Source organism: Choloepus didactylus, chromosome 2 (genome assembly GCF_015220235.1).
Source record: "Choloepus didactylus isolate mChoDid1 chromosome 2, mChoDid1.pri, whole genome shotgun sequence".
Taxonomy (NCBI): domain Eukaryota; kingdom Metazoa; phylum Chordata; class Mammalia; order Pilosa; family Megalonychidae; genus Choloepus; species Choloepus didactylus.
In genome coordinates, this window is record NC_051308.1 from 246,826,772 (window position 1) to 246,844,473 (window position 17,702).

The window sequence follows — 17,702 nt, forward strand, 5'->3', positions numbered from 1 at the left end:
GAGGGGCCACAGGTCAGGGCGGTGCGGCCGTGGGAAACCTGGTCAACCCTCCCCAGCGGTGTCTGAGAAGCCCCTGCCCCTGGGCGGCTGAAAGCGGGTTGAGGCCACGCTCCACGGGGGGCCTTGGAAGGAAAGTCTTTCAAGAAAGAGACAATGGGACTGATTCATGTGTAAACTTAAAAGAGAAACAGTTTTAAAATTCTTCCAAGTTTAAACACACATGCAGCCATGATGTCTACAACTCAAATTTAAAAAACAGAATAGTCCACAAATCCCAAGTTATGACATAAGTATTTTCCAAAATAATTTAAAAAAATACTGAGAACCACACACTCCCAAATTATACAAATTTACAATATATATAAATAAATCACAGGCAAAATGTTGAATTATATTCACAACAAATTCACTCTAAGGAGACAGCCTAAAATACGATTAAAGCAAAGAAGCATGAAACAAAATTAAATCTTGGATTTACACACGACAAGTAACACTGACTTGAAATGTAAAAGAAGGTAACCAAACAGCAGTTGGGGCAAAGGCCGCTCCGACTGCGGCACACGGGGGGTCGGCAGGTGGGCTCCCACGTGGGCCTCCTTCCGTGCAGGTGCTGCCGGCTCTGTCCCCGGCTCCCTGCCCCGAGATGGGACAACAGGACAGGCACCCAGGGACGGCCAGGGGGGGAGTTCTGCCGTCATTGCCGCTCACGCAGTGTGAGTTCCAGGGGCGGGACGTTTCTACGTGAGCTTGATGTGCTGCCCGGTAACCAACAGGGGTCTCCCAGACCCGGGAAGAGACGGGTGACGAGACCCTGTCCCTTGGTGCGTGCCCCTGGCAGCAATCACAGGGGGCCTGGGTGCTGCTTGGCAGCTGACATAGCTGGGTGAAGCTGAACCCGAGGCTGCAGCCATCAGCTTCTGGGCGCCAGGCCAGCGGGAGGCCACCCAAGCACCTCCTTCACCGCCTCGGTGTGTCACTCACAAGCCCCTAAACCACCCTCACTGACATCGTTGCCCCCCCCATCCAGGGACTCTACTGTCCAGTGCCGATGCGCAGTCCCCCGGCACCGAGGGCTGTCCCCTCGCGCCGGACCAGCGGTGGCTCAGGGGATGCCCTCCTTCCTCTGGCAGCACTGCGAGGGCGGCGCCGACCAGTCGTAGACGTACGAGAGGCGCAGCTGCACCTCCTCCCTGCAGAGGCGGCCCTCGCGCGCCAGCGTCCGGTGCTTCTCCAGCATGTCCTCCAGGCTCTGCTTGTGCGTCACCAGATACTGGTTGCTGCAGCCGCGAGACTTGTACTCGGTGTCGAAGCGCGGGTCGTGCTCGCGCTGCACGTCCACGGGCGCCAGCCAGGCGCCCAGCGACACGTCCTCGCTGTGCCACGCTCGCAGGTACTCGCGGCTGAGGCGCAGGTAGTGCACCAGGTCGGCCGAGAGCACGTAGCCGCCGCCCAGCGCGTAGGGCAGGTAGTGGTCGCACAGCTGCCAGGCGCCCTCGCGCCAGCGGCCGCCCGGCTTGACGCGGCCGCGGCCCGAGAAGAAGCCCCAGTAGAGGCGGCGGCGGCGCGGCGGGTCGCGGGCGCGCAGCTCGGCCAGCAGCGCGTCCAGCCGCGCGAACGTGTCGTCGTCCGCCTTGAGCACGAACTCGAAGGCCACGTGCTCGTCGAGCCAGGCCAGCATGGCCAGCACCTTGGCCGTCAGGTTCTCGTACGAGTCGCGCAGCGCGGGCAGCAGCAGCAGGTCCCCGTGGCGCGCCTGCTCGCGCTCCAGGGCGCGCCGCTCCTCGGCGCCCAGGCCGCCCGTGCCCACGACGAAGCGCGCCCACACGTCCCCCGGGGCCCCCGCGCCGCGCGGGCGCCAGCCACGTCCCGCGGACCACGCCGCGCCGCTCGGCCGCCCGCGGCGCCGAGGCCACCAGCACGGCCAGGAGCGCGCGCGCGGCGGGGCCCGGGGCGGCGGCGGCGGCGGGCGGGGGGCGCGGGCCGTCGGCCCCGCAGCGCGCCAGGTAGAGCAGCGCCGCGCCGCACAGCGCCAGCCCGCCCAGGAGCGCCGTCCGCGGCCGCCACGCCCGGCGCAGCATTTTCATGGCGCCCGCGGCGGCGCGAGTGCGCAGGCGCCGAGGGCCCGGGTGGCGCGCGTGCGCACGGCGCTCCCGGGCGCCCGCCTCGGCCCGGCACCCGCGGGCGCGCGCGGAAGCCGCCGCCCAGGCTCGAGCCTCCGGGGCGGTGGCGGCGAGCGGCCGCGGCCCGTGCTCCTCGCGCGTGGCAGGGGGAGCCCCGAGAGACCAAACTCCGGGGGCGCTCGGAGGCGGGAGACCGATGGTAGAAGCGGCGGCGGCGCGGGCGTGTCGGGGCTGGCCGTCACGTGGCCTCGCGCGTCTTTCTCATTGGCCGGCCGCGCGATCGCTTCCGCCCGCGAGGAAGATGGCGGCGTCCGCGCCTTCGTGCTGAGGCCGGCGCCCGCTGGCACCGCCCCCCGTGCCGCCTGCCCGCCTCTTCCCGGAAGAAAGATGGCCGCCTCCTGAGTCTCGTCCTGTTGGCGGCGTCACTGGGGCTCCCCGCTCCGTTCTTCGGCTTTTGGGCAAGGGGCGGGAGGCCGGTGAGTGAGGGGTTCCGGGCAGCGGCCGCGGGCCCTCGGGCCACGTGTCCCCCACGCCGGCCGGACGCGCTGCGCCGCCCGCTCTGTGCCCGTCGGCGAGGCCGCGGTGGGCGTGGGCCGCCTTCCCGCAGGCCGGGGCTGTGGCCTGCGGTGCCCCGGGGCGTCCTCCAGGCCTCGGGAGGGCCCCGTGCTGCGTGGCGGCGGCCTCCTTGCCGCCCACCGGCCTCCTGCGCACCTGCGGCCGCCGCGGGAGATTGGGCCTCGGCGGGCCTGGGCTAGGGGAGAAGGCCCAGGCGGGGCCCAAGGAGCTGGCAGCGCCTGAGGACGGGGCGTCGGGGCGGACTGTGGCCTTCCAGCAAGGTGACCTTGGGCAAGGTGCCCAGCTTCTCCATGCCGCAGTTTCCTCCTCCGTAAAACGTGGACCACGAATCCTAATCAGAATCTGGGGACGATTTGGGAGCGACCAGTGTGAGGTTAGCGGGTACGACCCGCTGATCAGGACCCTTACAACGTATGAGGAAGCTGTTAGAAAGAGTTTGAATTCTTAGTTTCCCCAGCACGAGAGCCTAGGGCGGCTGAGAAGTATTTTCTCCACTTAAGCGGGCAATCGGGGATGGTGTCTTCGAGGCCATTCGCTTAACCGGGGCTTGCCGGCTGCGGCTGGGCACCGGCTTCCGGGGGTGGCGGTTCTGCGTGAGCAGGACGGAGCCGCGATGGGAGGACGGGAGGTGAACTCCTGGTGAGGGAGACAGGTAACGGAGACCGAGGGGAGGACCTTTCATTCGATGCACCCTGGTTAGCTATTTGTTACTTACTTGGTTATCTGAGTTACTTTTTGCGCAAAGCTCTTGTCAGGAGCAATTCCATGTAAACTCAAAACGACGAGGAAAACCGAGAGTCGACTTTGTTCTTTCAAGGAGTGAGGTACAATCTGTTCCAACTCATGTTTTTATGGCCGCGGTTAGTGGAAATCAGAGGAAGGTGTCTGATGCGCACGCAGCACTGTGCTTCCTACAGGGGGAGAGTTACACCCTCAGCAGGAAGGAAAGAAACCTTCGCTCAGTCAGCCGCTGCTGTGCGAGGAGCCCGTCCAGCTGCAGCGTCAAGTTAAACGCGACCACCTGCACGTGGGACTTCCCTTGAGCTGCCCTCGCGGGTGGCAGGTGGCACCCCCACCCGTGCCACCTGGACGGCAGCCCCTCTGGCTCCGTGTCCCGCTTCTGTGTGCCCGGCCCTGCCCTGCAGCCCACCGCAGCTGCTGCTCTGACCTCCCATATGAGGCCCCCCCACGCTCATGCCTTGGTCGTGGACGGGGTTTTGAGTCATCTACTCTCAGCTGAAGTTTATGTGCACTTTTGCAGAACAGGGATGTTTTCCAGGAGCTGCACATTGGGCTAGGGCAGAACTGTTTGTCCAGCGCCTGTTAGAGGCTGTGTGAGATGCATAGGGGCGTGGAGCCAGAGTCGCAGGGGTCCTGGCCTGTTTTTCCGCGTTGTAGAGACCGCCCCGGGGCGGTTCCAGCTGCATCTGGAGGGCTGGCAGGCGTTTGCCGTGGGGGACAGGTTGGAGTGGGGGGGTCAGCAGAGCTCCCCTGGGGCGCATGAGGTTCAACTCTCGGATCAAGGACTGGGCAGTGAGCTGGAGCCCCGGAGAGGCCTGGGCTGGGGGAGAAGGCCCAGGCGGGGCCCAAGGAGCTGGCAGCAGGGGTGGGATGGGGGTATGGGGACCATCTGGGACGAGAGAAGGCAGAGCCCAGGGTGGAAGGAGTGGTGTGGGCGGAGGTTGGGGACGGGCCCAGCAACTTGGCTGCTGTTGTGGGTCTGGGGTCCCTGAGGTAGAGACGTGCACAGGCGGCGTGTGAGGCCCCCTCCCCACTGGGTGTCCCAAGCCCACCCTCCAAAGCATCCTGGAGACCGCCTCATCCCATCCTGGGCATTTGCAAAGCCCCCTGGCCATTCTGGGCCTCCCTGAGCCCCTCTCCCCACCAGGCCTGGCCCACCCAGGAGATAGACAGGCTTCCTGGATTCCTGGGGGTCCTGGCCTTGGTGAGCGTACAGGGCCATCGCAATGGACACAGAGCAGGGACGTCAGGGGGTGGGGGACCCTGGGGTGCTTTGCACTGGGGCCATCGGTGTCCCCAGGGGAGGCCCCATGGTGGGGGGGGGGGGTTGGTTCCTGTTCTTGGGTGAGAAGTCGAGGCCCAGGAGTCACAGTGCACACGTCAGGGTCCATGGGGCCAGGAGGCTGGGCAGCCCCTGGGAGGGAGGCCGCATGTCCGAGCAGACGGGAGATGGACACCGAGCGCTTGAGAAAGGAGACGGCTCTGGAGAGGCTGGGCCTCGCGTCTGGGACACACGCGCCAGAGGCTGACGTACCTTGGCTGAGGTGCTGGCCGAGGCCTGGTGGTGACCGTCCTGCCTTCCTTGCAGGCCCCCAGCTGTTGTCTGCCCTGAGCCTTGGGAGGTGCCGGGGCTTGGAAGGCGCACGCCGCCCCCAGCCTCCCACCGCCTGCCTTTGGACCCTGGACGTGGCCATGGCCCGGCAGGCAGCCCCCTGCAGCCTGGCCCCCCGCCGCCTGTGCCTGCTGGGCGCCCTCCTGCTGGTGGACGCCGCGGCACGTCCCGCCAACCACTCGGCCCACAGGGGGGAGCGTGAGCTGCGGCCCCCAGACCACCTGAACGGGGTGAGGCTCGAGGCGGACGGGCACCTCAACAAGGACTTCCACCAGGAGGTCTTCCTGGGCAAGGACTCAGCCGCCTTCGAGGAGGACGCTGAGCCGCGCAGCAGCAGGAGGAGGCTGATGGTCATCTTCTCCAAGTAGGGAGCCCAGCTCTGCTGCTGCACGCTACCCGGGTGGGAGTGGGGGCCCGTGGGGGTGCCCGGTGGGGGTGGACAGGCAGTGGTGAAGCCCAGATCCTGGGTCCTGCCTCGGAACGTGGTCCTGCCGCCACATCTGGTGTTTCTGAGCCTAGGAGCTGGCAGGGCACCCGGGGAGGGGTGGGCTCAGATAGGCACTGGCTGTCCCCCACTTCCAAGGGCTTGCATGCTCAGCGTCCACTGCGGGCAGGTTGGATGATGGTTCTGGACGGTTTCAGGATGGGCATTGTCACAGCTGCCCTTAGTTGGGGCCGTGGAGTGTGAGGCCTCAGCCGTTTGCAGCCGGGCACTTTGGGTGTGCAGGGGAGGAGAAGAGATGGGGGCAGGTTGGGTTTCTCCGCTGGCGACGGCTGGGGCTCCTTCCTTGGCATAGAGTGTGGAGCTGCTGTGGCGCAGAGTTAAAGAACGAACGTAAACATGTATCTCACCTTGTGCTGCGGCTTGTCAACCCGCTGTTCTTTCCTTCTTGTCCGTGTGTCGGGAGTCACAGCCCCAGCTGTACCCAGTGAGCCCTTGCCTGGTCCCACACCCCAGGCCGTGGCCTCGAGCCCACTCTTGCCCCCTCCCTGTCCCCTCACGCCCCTTGGCCGTCTTGCTCCCGGTTCTTGGAAGCGGGTTTGGGGGGCGCTTCTCTGTGCCACCCTGGCCGTCAAGGGCTGTAGTTGGTGGAAGGGCGGCTGGGGGTGCCACATTCATCTTCTCCGTGGTGAGTTGGGGCAGGTGCCCCAGGTCCCCCGTGCTCCCCGTGCTGCGGCTAGTGTGTTGCTGAGATGGGGTGTTGGGCCCCACCAACCGGAGGCCTCTGACCCCCACCCCTGCTGCCCACAGGGTGGACGTCAACGTGGACCGGAAGATCAGCGCCAAGGAGATGCAGCGGTGGATCATGGAGAAGACAGCCGAGCACTTCCAGGAGGCCGTGAAGGAGAACAAGCTGCACTTCCGCTCCGTGGACCCCGATGGCGACGGTGGGCGCGGGCCCGGGCTGCCCGTCCGAGGCCATGGGGCAGAAGCGGGGGGCGGGCGTGGACACGGGGCCCTCGTCCTGCCTGACGCTGGCGCCTGGGGCTGCTTTCCCTTGAGCGACCGCCTGAAGCCACAGCCCCTCGCTCTGGGGGTGCTCTGGGTGTGGCGGTGGGGGCTCGGGGCGGGGCCCGGGGGCCGTGGGGACGGAGCGAGCAGGAGGCGGCGGCTGGCGGGTGCGGTGGGCCTGGGGACCTGTGAGCAGGGGCTGGCGTGGAGCCCCGGGTGGGGGCCGAGGGCTGGGCTGTATCTGTTTCCTCCCCCGCCCCGGGGCGGATGGACTCCCCACTCCCCAGGGCCGCCTCTCCTGCCCTCTCCCCCAGCCCCTCATGCCCCGGCCCCCCCCACCCGCCACCCCGGAGCTGCCCAGTGCCCCTCGGACCCTCTGCCCTGTTCCCTCCCACCTCACCCCGGGGCCCTTCCTTGAGACCTTCGTGGACGCAGCCCCGTTTGCTGGGGGCCGTGGGCGCAGGGTTCTGTCCCCTCCACATGGCCGGCAGCAGGGGTGACGCGTCGCGCCCTCTCGTCTCCTCTACCTTCCCCAGGGCCCGCCACGTCTGTCCGTCTCTGTCCTAACTTGGGGGGCCGCCCTGCCTGGAGGGTGGCCGGGTCACCGACTGTGTGAGCCCAGACCAGCGGCCCCCGACTTGGGTCATCGGGGGCAGGGGCCGTCCCCCTTCCGGGGCGCAGAGCAGGGTTGGGGGGTCGCGACTGTGGTGGCGGTGGCGACAGCGTCCCCCGTGCGAGGGAAACGCGGGGCCTCACGTGCGGCCCCTGCCCCCTCAGGCCGCGTGTCGTGGGACGAGTACAAGGTTAAGTTTCTGGCTAGCAAAGGCCACGACGAGAGGGAAGTTGCTGAGAAGATAAAGAACAACGAGGAGCTGAAGATTGACGAGGAAAGTGAGTATTTCAGGGCTTCTGGTCAACTCGGGTTCACCCAGACTCACGGTGTGGGGTCGGGGTTCAGGGGTCGCACGGACCCGGGCTCAGTGGAGGCACCACTGCTGGGGAGGCCAGAGCTGCCTGTGATGAGCGTCCAGAGTATGGGGGTGTCTTGGGGCACGTGCCCGTGTGTCGGGGTGCATGCCTGCCTGTTGGGGTATGTGCCTGCATCTCGGGGTGCATTTCATGTCTTGGGGTGCATGTTTTTGTTTTGGGGTGTGTGTCTGCATTTTGGGGTGCATGTCTGCATCTTAGAGTGTGTGCTCATCTTTTGGGGTGCATGCCTGCTGGTGTAGGGGTGTCTGCCCACATGTTGAGGTATGTGCTCATGTTTTGGGGTACGTGCCCACGTAGCATCGGGGTGTGTGCCATGTGCTGAGGTACGTGCTCACATTTTGGGGTGTGTGTCCATGTCTTGGGGTGTGTGCCCGTGACTTGGGAGCGTGGTAAAGGGCAGCTCGGGGCTGGCCTCGAGGGCGAGAGTGTGGGAGAGATGGCCACTTGGTGTGCGGAGTGGGGGCAGCTGTGGAGGGTCAGGCCCTGAGGGCAGGTGGGGGCCTCTGTGCCCATCCTGCCAGGCCAGCACCGTGTCCGGAGGCCACGTGTGCCATGTCTCGTTAGTCTCCCACTCCCCTCAAGGAGCCGCAAGGCTGTGGAGACGAGTGAGGGGCTCGGGGTGCAGTGGCTGCGGTCAGAGAGGAGGCCTCGCCCCGGGTGAGGGCGGTGGGCAGCTGTGCACGTTCACGTGGGGGCTCTGCAGGGAGGGTGTGGGGGGCTGACCTGGGGGGGCTCGGCCTCCCGGGGAAGAGGAGGTGGGAGGTCCCAAGAGCAGGTGCACCCAGCAGGGACCCCTCAGCCCTTGGGGTCAGTGCGCTGATGGGGGCGTCTAAACGCAGAGAGAGGGGCCAGGGTGGTACTCAGGGACCTGCGAGGCTGCAAAGAAGGGCAGGAGACGGGTGGGGTCCGCCAGGCGCAGGCTGCAGGGGCCTGTCTCGAGAGTGAGCTCTTCTCCTTCCCACGTTGCCAAGGTTCCTGTCAGAGCTGTTGCGTTCCCCTTACATCTGACACACGAGGCTGTGCATCTATGTAAGAGCGACACGAGTGCGTCCTTGGGACCCCCAGGCCCCCGGGTCGGTTCTGGGGCCGATCCACAGCCTCCCGGGGGTCGGGGCTTTGTAGGGCGTGGCTGGGAGCCAGGCACCTCGAGAGCCCGAGGCAGAGATCTCAGCCGCCAGGTCAGGTTGTACAAGGGACAGTTTCTTTTCCAAACCCACCCACCTCCCCCTCGCTCTGACCAGGGCTGTTCTAGGGCGTGAGTGAGCCCTGCGGCGCCACCAGCCCCAATGGGAGCCCTCTTCTCCCTGCCACCCCTCCCCAAAGCCCTTTCTTTGCGAGCTGCCTGAGGAGGGCCCACGGCGGGCCTGCAGCCCTGCCTTCCGTCCGCCGCGCCCTCCCTCCCGGTCCTCACACGTCTCCTTGTCCAGTGCCACAGCCCCCAACCCCCATGTCGGTGCTGGGCACGTGGCCCCACCAGGCTTGGAAGCTCGGGCCGGGTCCTCCCCTCCGGCCCCAGGAAAGCCCGTCTCCCCTCGCCTGCTCCTGTGGTACCTTGGGGTCCAAAGGCTGTTCCATCGAGATCCTTGGCTTTTTTCAGAAAACAAAGATGTGGCTGTGCGCTGTCCTCTGCCCTGCTCGCCAGTGTCCCTGCTCTCCTGGCCTGCAGGGCACCCGCACTGCCCCTTCCCTTGGTGGGCACAGGCCGTGAGTCCCAGGCACAGAGGCCCCCAGCCGCCTCCTGCTACTCGGGACGTGACCCCACCTGCAACTCGGGCCCTTGGGACGGAAGCAGCTGAGATGAGGTCACGCTGGAGTAGGGGACACCGCTGACCCCACATGCCCACTGTCCTTGTAAGGTGGGACTTGGGCACGACAGGCAGACACGGGGAGAGGACCACGTGACACGGAGGCCGAGACTGAGCCGTGCCGCCAGCCGGGGCCCGCGAGGACCGGGAGAGGCCTCCAGAGGGAGCGCAGCCCCCGGACGCCGAGTTGGGGTCTGCTGCTTGTGGGGGTGCCGACGGCTGTGCGGCCTGTGGAGCCCCTCGCCTTCCTCAGGGCCCCTCCTGTTTTGTAGGACCCCCCCATTCTGGGCAGTTTTCACCCCGGGTGCCTCTGCTTCACCTGCTTTCCGTCCAGCTGTGTGTCGTCTGCTCTTCTGTCTTGACACTCATGCCCTTTTAATTCCAGAAGTTCCTTGTTTTGTTTCTGGTCTGGGGGTCAGCACAGTGCCCGTGTCGAAGGGGCTGCGGGGTCTGGGAGGCCTGGGGCGCTAGCCGGCCGGGGGCCGGGTGGACAGGTGGTCCTTGCACTCGGCCCCCTCCCCGTGGACGCCTGCCGTCCCCCGACACCCTGTGTCTGCGGCGGCCCCCATGCTGAGCGTCCATCCTGGTCCCTGCTCCCTGCACCCACCTGGACCCTGGTGCGTCAGGTTGGCGTTCCCTGCAGCTGTCCCAGCGCGTTGGCACCAGCAACAGGCCATCCCCCCAAGGCTCTGGAGGCCCCTGCTCTGGGGAGCCCCTTCCCTGTCCTCCAGCACCTGGTGGCTCCCGGCCGCCTCACCCCTCTCTCCCCCTTGGGGTCTGTCTCTGGAGCCCGTTCTTCTCCTGGATTTGGGTCCACCTGAGGTCCAGGTGAGCGCACCTTGTGAGCCATTTCTCCAGGCAAGGCCGGCGGGCGCGTTGCGGTGGGGAGGGCCGTCACCACGTGCCCCTGGCACTGCCGTGGAGGTCAGCTTTCTGCCACGCGCAACGCCAGACTCACCCTCTTCGTCTGTAGACGAGTCTGTCGCTGAGAAGGTTTTTCTGACCGGGTGGTTGGGGACGGCCCTGCTGTGTGCCCGCTGGGGCTGTTGCTTGAGGGGATGCTCCTTGGCGCTGGAGCCCCCACCCTGAGGCTCCAGGCTGGGTGGGGGGTGCCCGTTTCCGCCTGCTCAACGCCCTCTCCCACCGCGGGGCGGAAGGAAGAGTCCAGGAAGCCTTGTTTACCCTCGGTCTGAGTCAGATGTGGAAACTGGGTTTTCCCGTAGAACGCTGTGCTCCCCGAAGTGCTTTTCACGTGAAAGAAATTGAAAGGAGCAGAGCGAGCGCCTCTGTTCCCATGGGCGGTTCTGGTGTGAGTCAGCCTGCGCGGCAGTTTCCACTTCTACGAGAACGAACAGGCAGTGGGAGTGGGGGGCAGCGCAGGCCCCCGGCCGGCCCGTGACGTGTGCGTCCCGAGGGGCTCCGGGCCAGGGTGCAGGGTCCCAGGAGAGACGGGCTCGGGAGATGAGGGCTGGTGTCCTGCTCTTGCTTCCGGAAGGAGCAGGGGAAAGGAGGGCGAGGCAGGCCAGAGGAAGGGGCTTGGCCTCTCGAGGGTGTGGGAGCTGTGGACAAGGAGGGGACCCCCAAGGCTCCAGGCTGCACACTGGGAGTTCTGGGGCGAGGTCTGTGCAGAGGGGGCCCGGGCCCGGCGGCCCCACATACGCCTGCAAAGCCTCTTCTGGAGGGTGCATGTCACCAGAACGGGGCGAGGGGCCTTGGTGGGGGCGGGCGTGGACGTGGTGGGGACACACGTGGGGAGGACGGCTGGCCCGGGACCCAGGGCTGCCCGGGAGGGACCCTCGGGAGCTGGTCAGCGTGAGCGGCCCCAGTGAGGCGTCGGGCGAGGGAACGGGCCTCCCGGGAGCGGCAGGCGTTAGGCGGGTGCCACTCCCGTCACAAGCCACATTGAGCAGCTGCACTCTTGTTTTTGTTTTTGTCGTGGTGAGAAAGATACAACGTAACGTTCTCTCCAGCCTCTCCCAGAATGCAGTGTGGTGGCGTCCACCAAACACCCTTCCGTCCCTGGGCAGAAACCCCCGCGGGGAGCGCAGGCCCCCACCCCACTGCCGCCCCTGCGCCCCGTCATCCTCTGGCTCATTTCCGTGCCGTCGCGTGTGGGGACCTCACTGCGCCTCGTGGTGGGCACGTGGGTGCTGCCACGGTTTGGCTGTCGGAGGCCTGCCGCTGCGGACACCGGTGGGTCCAGTGGACGCTGCCACGTCCCTGCTTCCGTCGTTTGCTGTCCACACCCAGGAGCGGGATCGCCGGGCCGGGTGGAGCGTCCACGTCTGACCCTGGGAAGGGCCACACTGCTTCCACCGTGGCTGCCCCCATTTCGTCCCACCAGCAGCGCACAGGTTTCCGATGGCTCCCATCCTCGCCCCCTTTTGTCATTTTTAGTTTTTTTAGGAATAGTTGGTGCACACGGTGGTTCTAATTTGCATTCCTTCGATGGCTAAAGACGCCGAGCCTCCATCCTGTCCGTATTGGCCGCTTGTGTCTCTGCTGAGGGTCGCTCTCGGGAGGGTGGGTCCACCCTGCAAGGCGGGGGTCCAGGCCCTGCCCCCCGCGCCCAGCCCCGGGCGGCTCACGGGCGGCCCCTCTCAGCGCAGGAAGTCCTCGAGAACCTCCGGGACCGCTGGTACCAGGCGGACAGCCCGCCGGCCGACCTGCTGCTCACTGAGGAGGAGTTTCTCTCCTTCCTGCACCCGGAGCACAGCCGCGGCATGCTGCAGTTCATGGTCCGCGAGATCGTCCGCGACCTGGACCAGGACGGCGACCAGCGGCTCTCGCTGTCCGAGTTCGTCTCGCTGCCCGCGGGCACGGTGGAGAACCAGCAGGGCCGGGACATGGACGACAGCTGGGTGAGGGACCGGAGGAAGGAGTTCGAGGAGCTGATCGACACCAACCACGACGGGATCGTGACCATGGAGGAGCTGGAGGTGGGCGCGGGGTCACGTGGTAGGGGTCACATGGTTCGCAGGTCGTCCGGGGGTCGTGGGGGGTCACAGGTCATCCCTGGTGTCATGTGGCCATGGGTCGTCCCGGGGACCGTAGGGGTCACGTGGTTCACAGGTCGTCCTGGGGGTCACATGGGTCACAGGTCTTCCCGGGGGCCATGGGGGGGTCACGTGGGTCACAGGTCGTCCCGGGGGCCACAGGGTCCGAGTGAGGACACAGGTCCCGTAGGACCCTTTGCCCCTGACCGCCGCTGCCCGCCCCTCAGGGCTACATGGACCCCATGAACGAGTTCAGCGCCCTCAGCGAGGCCAAGCAGATGATCGCCATCGCCGACGAGAACCAGAACCAGCACCTGGAGCCCGAGGAGGTGCTCAAGTACAGCGAGTTCTTCACAGGCAGCAAACTGGTGGACTACGCCCGCAGCGTGCACGAGGAGTTCTGAGCCCCCGCCCCGGCTCGGCCCGCCCGGCAGCTCCAGCACCCGCGAGGGGAGCGCCCGGGCCAGGCTCCCACGGACTGCGGGCAGTAGCACCTTCCGGAGCCCTCCTGTCCCTCCCACCCGGGCCGGGTTTATTAAAGATTTGTTTTGACAGGCGGCATCTCTTCCGGGGCGGGCGCCCGCTGGCCCTGCCGTCCCTGCGACTCGGCTGCCTGTCCCTGGAGGCCCTCCCAGGGTGGCACCCCTTCCCGAGGGAACACAGCCTGCCCTTCCCTCACAGGTAGACGGCGGAGAAGCAGGTGGATTTAGCCAAGAGGAGAACGGAAGCCCAGGGGGAGGCGCCGCCTGCAGGCCTGCGGCCTTGGGGGGTAGCAGGTGGGGGTCTGTGGGGCCCAGGAGCGCATGTCCCCCCCACCCGGCCACGGCGCTGCCTCTGAGGGAAAGGCCGAGGCTTGTGGGGAGCAGAAAGCACCCTTCACCCTGAGCCGTAGTTGCCTTTTTCTCCGAGCTTCACCCTCGGTGAAAAAACCAATGGGCGCTGGAGGCGCGTGGCCAGCTTCCCCTGGAGCTGCGATGGGCTGCAGCGGTTTGGTTGAAACACAGGCCTCGCGTTTTGGTGAGCAGCGTCTGAGCCTCCTTTGTCTCGGAGCCCCTGCCCTTTTCCAGGCCTCAGAGTGGTTGGCTCCCTCGTTCCCGCACAGCAGCCCCCGCATGTGCGGGCAGCCGACGGGGGTCAGGCACAGCCGTCTGGGGAGGCCACGCCCAGCACCGGCACCTGCTCCCCCAGGCTCCGCCCCCACGAAGCCACCTGTCCGGCCCAGGCCTGCAGAAGGGGAGCCCGAGGGGGAGCCCGAGGTCAGCCCCGGGGACAAGGTGGGGTCTGGTGAGGGGCAGACTGTCAGGGGAGAGGGGAGTGCTCCTTCAGAGCTGGGGCCAAGCAGCTGGGGTGGGGGGTGCAGAGCCCAGTGAGTGAGCCGCCCTGGGGGCCGCCCAGGGGCCGTGTGGTGTCTGTGGCAGCCGGTCTGCAGTTTGGGGTCGGGCTGGAGGTTAAACCCAGGAGCCTGGAACCCCGAGGCTGGGGGGCCTCTGGGAGGAGTTTGGGGTGGTGCTCTGATGGGGGTGGCGGGTTCCTGGGAAGGGGGGGTCCCCTGGCTCCGGCTGCCTGAGCACGCCCCGCCCGGCCTCTCCTCCCCTCCTTGCTGGGCCCCTGGTGGCCGGGTGGGGACAGAGGGCCGCAGGCCCCCGGCTGTTCGCCCCACACTGAGGCTGGCCCTGGTGGGTTTATTCTCGTCCTGAAAGCAGGAGGGAAAACGCTTCCCCAAATCCTACGCCTTCCCATTCTCTTGAAACCAACAACTTGTTTTTCTAAATAAAAGTGCTCGGTGCAGGGCCCCATCCCTTCACCAGGCTGTGGGTGCTGACGGGTGCCCTGGGACGGTCCCTGCTTGGCTTCACCCTGGGGTCTGGTGCCCTGCCCCCCTTCTCCGCAGCCCCTGGCCTGCCTCCTTCCCTGCCCCATTGCCCCCTCAGGGCCTGGCTACCCAGGGACATGGGGACACAGGGTGTCCTGTTGGCCACCAGGCAGTCTTTTCAGTTTCAAAATTTTTAGTTGTGGCAAAACACCCATAACAGAAATCATTTTAGCCATCTTAAATGGGCAGCTCTTGGACATAAAGTACATCAACAAGACTAACTCCCACCACCACCTACTCCCAGCCTCTCATCACCCCAACCGAAGGCAGACCCCGTGGTAACTCCCTGTCCCTCGTGTCACCGCCGGTGGCCATGGCTCTGTTATTTCTATGAATTTGCTTATGGATATTCATACTAGGGAAATCGTAGCATACCTGTCCTCCATGTCTGGCTTACCCCACTTGGCACGACGTCTCCAAGGTTTGGCCGTGGACCAGCCTTCGCTTCTCTTTTTGGCTGGGCCGTCTTCCCCGCAGCGTGGATGCGTCTGTCGTTCATCTGCTGATGGGCACATGGGTGTGTCCAGCTCTCGGGGATTGTGAACAGTGCTGCTGTGGGCATCGGTGTGCAAAGGTCCGTCTGAGTCCCTGCTTTCAGTTCCCTCAGGTGCCCGCCTGGGAGTGGACTTGCCGGGTCGTGCGGTAGTTCTGTGAGCTGCTGGGCACCGTCACGTGGCTTCCAGGCGGCTGTGCTGTTCTCCTGCACGGCAGTCCACAAGGCTCCCGTGCCACGTCCTCACCAACACTCATTTTCAGTCTTTTTAACAATAGCCATGCTAGCGGCTATTATCTAGTATCTCGTTTTAATTTGTATTTCTTTAATGGCTAACTAAAGAAATTAATATACTTTTTTAATACTTATTGGCCATGTGAGTATTTTTGGAGAAACATCTATTTAAACCCTTGGCCCATTTTAATTGGGTTACGTGACTTGTTGAGTTGTAGGAGCTCTTTATACGTCCTGGACATTACACCCTTACGGATACGTGGTTTCCAAATTCTCCCATTGCGTAGGACATCTTCCACTTTCCTGACAACGTCCTTAGATGCACAAAAGCTGTTACGCTGATAGCGCATGCTGCCAGGCAGTCGTGCACCTGCGGGGTGCTGCGGGTGGGGTGCTGCCCGGGGGTCGGGCTGGCCTCAGGTGACCACCCTGGCCCTCTCGGTCCTCACAGGCAGCCCCGGCTGGGTGGACTCTTGGGGCTCTGGCCCTCAGGCTGCCCATTTGAGTGAGGTTCTCAGTTTCCCCGAGCCGAACCACCAGGCCATCGCCCCGCGGACCCCACGGAGTGCACATGCCCCCAGCAGTGTGTGTGCACAGAGGATGGGGGGTGTCTTTTCCCCGTGTGTCTGGTTCCCAAATAAAGGAACAGCAGGCTGAAGAAAGTCCTCTTCAAATCAGAGATTGGCGTGTGTGCAAGTTCCCCAGCCACCGTGTGCACACACGTGTGCATGTGTGAGGCCACCCCTTCCCGAGTGGGGAGGACATTATCCTACAACATGCTTTGGGGTCCCTGGGCCCACAGCCCACCAGCTCCCCCCTGTTCTCCGTCCTGGGGACTGCAGGGACCCCATCACCTCCCAGGGCCCGGGCTTCTCCCGCATCCCTCAGGAGCCCTTGGAGGAGCCGTCGACCGGAGCTTGGCCCGTGGCCGAGGAGGGGTCGCAGACGCCGTGGTTGTTCCTGGGGAGATGGACGGCGGGGGCAGGTGTGGGGTGGACTGAGGGGAGCTGCGAGGCAGGGAGCAGGGGGCTGCAACAGGTGGCTGCGTCCAGGACCCCTGGCCCCGCATGCCCCCCGCCTGCGTTGTTGGTGCTGTTGGCCTCCCTGATGGGGCCGGGCGGGTGCCCTGGGGGCTCCTCCTGCCCCTAAAGCCTGTGGGTCCCCTGGGTGGGCGGACCCCGCAACCCCGCACGGCCCAGCACGGTCGGACCCTGCGTGGTCACCGAGGCCCAGGCCGCCCCCGGGGAGGGGAACAGGGGCGGCGCTGGAGTTTCCCGCAGGGGCCGCGGTGCGGGAGGCTGGAGCATCACTTCCTGTTCCTGCCCTCAGCCGGGAGGGGGATTCCCACCCGGGGGAGCTGGGTGCCATCTCCACCCTCCCTTCCCTGCTGCCCGGCCCAGTGCAGCTCCCGACTCGACTCCAGACTCCCGACTCCGACAGTTGATCTGGGTAGATATTCCCGTTTCTCGGCCACAGCTTAAAAGGCGCAGGGAGAGCTCCGGTGAAAGCTCCTTGCAGACCTGCCCACGGCCCCAGCTCCCGCCCCAGGCTGGCCGGTGGGGTCGGAAACAGGTTGAGTAGGAAAACCGTGTATGCACACACGCCCACGTTCACTGTGCACAGGTGCGTGCATGGGTGCCACCACCTGTACGTGTGTGCACTGCGAGTCTGTGCACTTGTCCTCCCCCATCACACCCCAGCGGATGTCCTCTCCCGTCTGCACAGGCGGTGGCTGCTCCTGCGGCTGTTTTGGCTTCAGCTTGCTGGGGTGGGATGGGGGGAGCCCATCACCTGGGCAGGGAGGGGATGGCTGGGGCCGATGGCACACGGGGCAGGGCTGTGCAGAACTGGGGGCCGGCCCCCCCAAAATACCTGCCACGGTGTTCACAGGAGTGGCCACACATGTGAGCACACATCCTGGCACGTGGGACACAGCGACTCGAAGGCACACACACCTTCACTCAGCACACACGTGCTTTCAGGCATGTGTCACACCAGAAGACAGGACGGGTGCCGAATTAGGCAGCACATGCTTTCCTGCCATGCTCGGTGCACCAGGTGCTCCCACGCCCACACACTCGCACGCTCACACGTGCCTACAGTGCTTCCATGCTCTTGCACGTGCTCCCACACCTGCACACACCCCCCACACACCTGCACAAGCTCCCACACCTGCACACACCCCCACACACCTGCACAAGCTCCCACACCTGCACACACCCCACACACACCTGCACAAGCTCCCACACCTGCACACACCCCACACACACCTGCACACCCCACACACACACCTGCACATGCTCCCACACCTGCACACACCCCACACACACCTGCACACCCCACACACACACCTGCACATGCTCCCACACCTGTACACACACACCCACACCTGCACATGCTCCCACACCTGCACACACCCCACACACACCTGCACATGCTTCCACACCTGTACACACTCACACACCTGCTCACAGTTGTGGCTGTGCTCCATGAATTTGTGTTAGTTCTGGTCTCCCGGCCGACAAACATGCTCTGGATCCCCAGAGGCCGGCGAGGGGTGCCCCTGGCCACACATGCTGCCTCCATCTCCCCACGTCCTGGGTGCAGCGGAGCTGTGGGGGGGGGGGGGGGTGAGGCACAAGAGGAGGCGCCAGGAAGGAGCGGCCCGTGTGGAGCAGCCCCGTGGCCAGGCTGGGGACTGCCCCGGGCTGGAGGGGTCTTAGCTGGTGACAGCTGCTGGCTGGGCCGCGCCTGAGGTGGGGACGTCCAGAGCGGGGGGCTGACGGGCTGTGCCCCAGGTAAAACAGGC

The 17,702-nt window shown here is 65.6% G+C and overlaps 4 protein-coding genes across 4 annotated transcripts in view; 1 reads left to right on the forward strand and 3 right to left on the reverse strand.

Moving 5' to 3' along the window:
* Positions 1-163: 163 nt before the first annotated feature.
* On the reverse strand, positions 164-2,336 carry B3GALT6 (beta-1,3-galactosyltransferase 6). The gene is given in 2 exon segments (XM_037828746.1): positions 164-1,840; positions 1,842-2,336. Coding segments are annotated over 2 exon segments (981 nt in total). The 5' UTR covers positions 2,085-2,336; the 3' UTR covers positions 164-1,102.
* SDF4 (stromal cell derived factor 4) lies at positions 2,291-12,847 on the forward strand. Its single transcript, XM_037828741.1, has 6 exons — positions 2,291-2,596; positions 5,026-5,413; positions 6,302-6,438; positions 7,280-7,393; positions 11,902-12,236; positions 12,521-12,847. Exons 2-6 carry the CDS (start codon positions 5,130-5,132, stop codon positions 12,695-12,697), a joined length of 1,047 nt encoding a protein of 348 aa, XP_037684669.1. The 5' UTR covers positions 2,291-2,596; positions 5,026-5,129; the 3' UTR covers positions 12,698-12,847.
* Positions 2,382-5,131, reverse strand: LOC119514862 (translation initiation factor IF-2-like). The gene is made up of 5 exons (XM_037810583.1): positions 4,972-5,131; positions 4,652-4,851; positions 4,099-4,234; positions 3,192-3,332; positions 2,382-2,914 (listed from the first exon to the last, which is right to left on the reverse strand). Exons 1-5 carry the CDS (start codon positions 5,129-5,131, stop codon positions 2,382-2,384), a joined length of 1,170 nt encoding a protein of 389 aa, XP_037666511.1.
* Positions 12,848-15,777: 2,930 nt separating the features above from the next.
* Positions 15,778-17,702, reverse strand: part of TTLL10 (tubulin tyrosine ligase like 10) — a 10,777-nt gene continuing 8,852 nt past the window's right edge. The window contains exons 12-15 of the mRNA XM_037810598.1: positions 17,358-17,505; positions 16,502-16,656; positions 16,242-16,369; positions 15,778-16,038 (exon numbers count right to left, since the gene is read on the reverse strand). Coding sequence (XP_037666526.1) covers positions 15,778-16,038; positions 16,242-16,369; positions 16,502-16,656; positions 17,358-17,505 — 692 coding nt within the window. The remainder of the gene's footprint in view (positions 16,039-16,241; positions 16,370-16,501; positions 16,657-17,357; positions 17,506-17,702) is intronic.

Bases quoted from the DNA above. Each gene is read 5' to 3' on its own strand.
- SDF4 (XM_037828741.1), top strand. From the start codon at position 5,130: ATGGCCCGGCAGGCAGCCCCCTGCAGCCTGGCCCCCCGCCGCCTGTGC. The intron at 5,414-6,301 runs GTAGGGAGCCCA...TGCTGCCCACAG, and splicing joins CTGATGGTCATCTTCTCCAA to GGTGGACGTCAACGTGGACC. The intron at 7,394-11,901 runs GTGAGTATTTCA...GGCCCCTCTCAG, and splicing joins GCTGAAGATTGACGAGGAAA to CGCAGGAAGTCCTCGAGAAC.
- LOC119514862 (XM_037810583.1), bottom strand. From the start codon at position 5,131: ATGGCCACGTCCAGGGTCCAAAGGCAGGCGGTGGGAGGCTGGGGGCGG. The intron at 4,852-4,971 runs GTACGTCAGCCT...CCTCCCTCCCAG, and splicing joins CGGCCAGCACCTCAGCCAAG to GGGCTGCCCAGCCTCCTGGC. The intron at 2,915-3,191 runs GTGGAGAAAATA...CCCCGTCCTCAG, and splicing joins ATCCCCGATTGCCCGCTTAA to GCGCTGCCAGCTCCTTGGGC.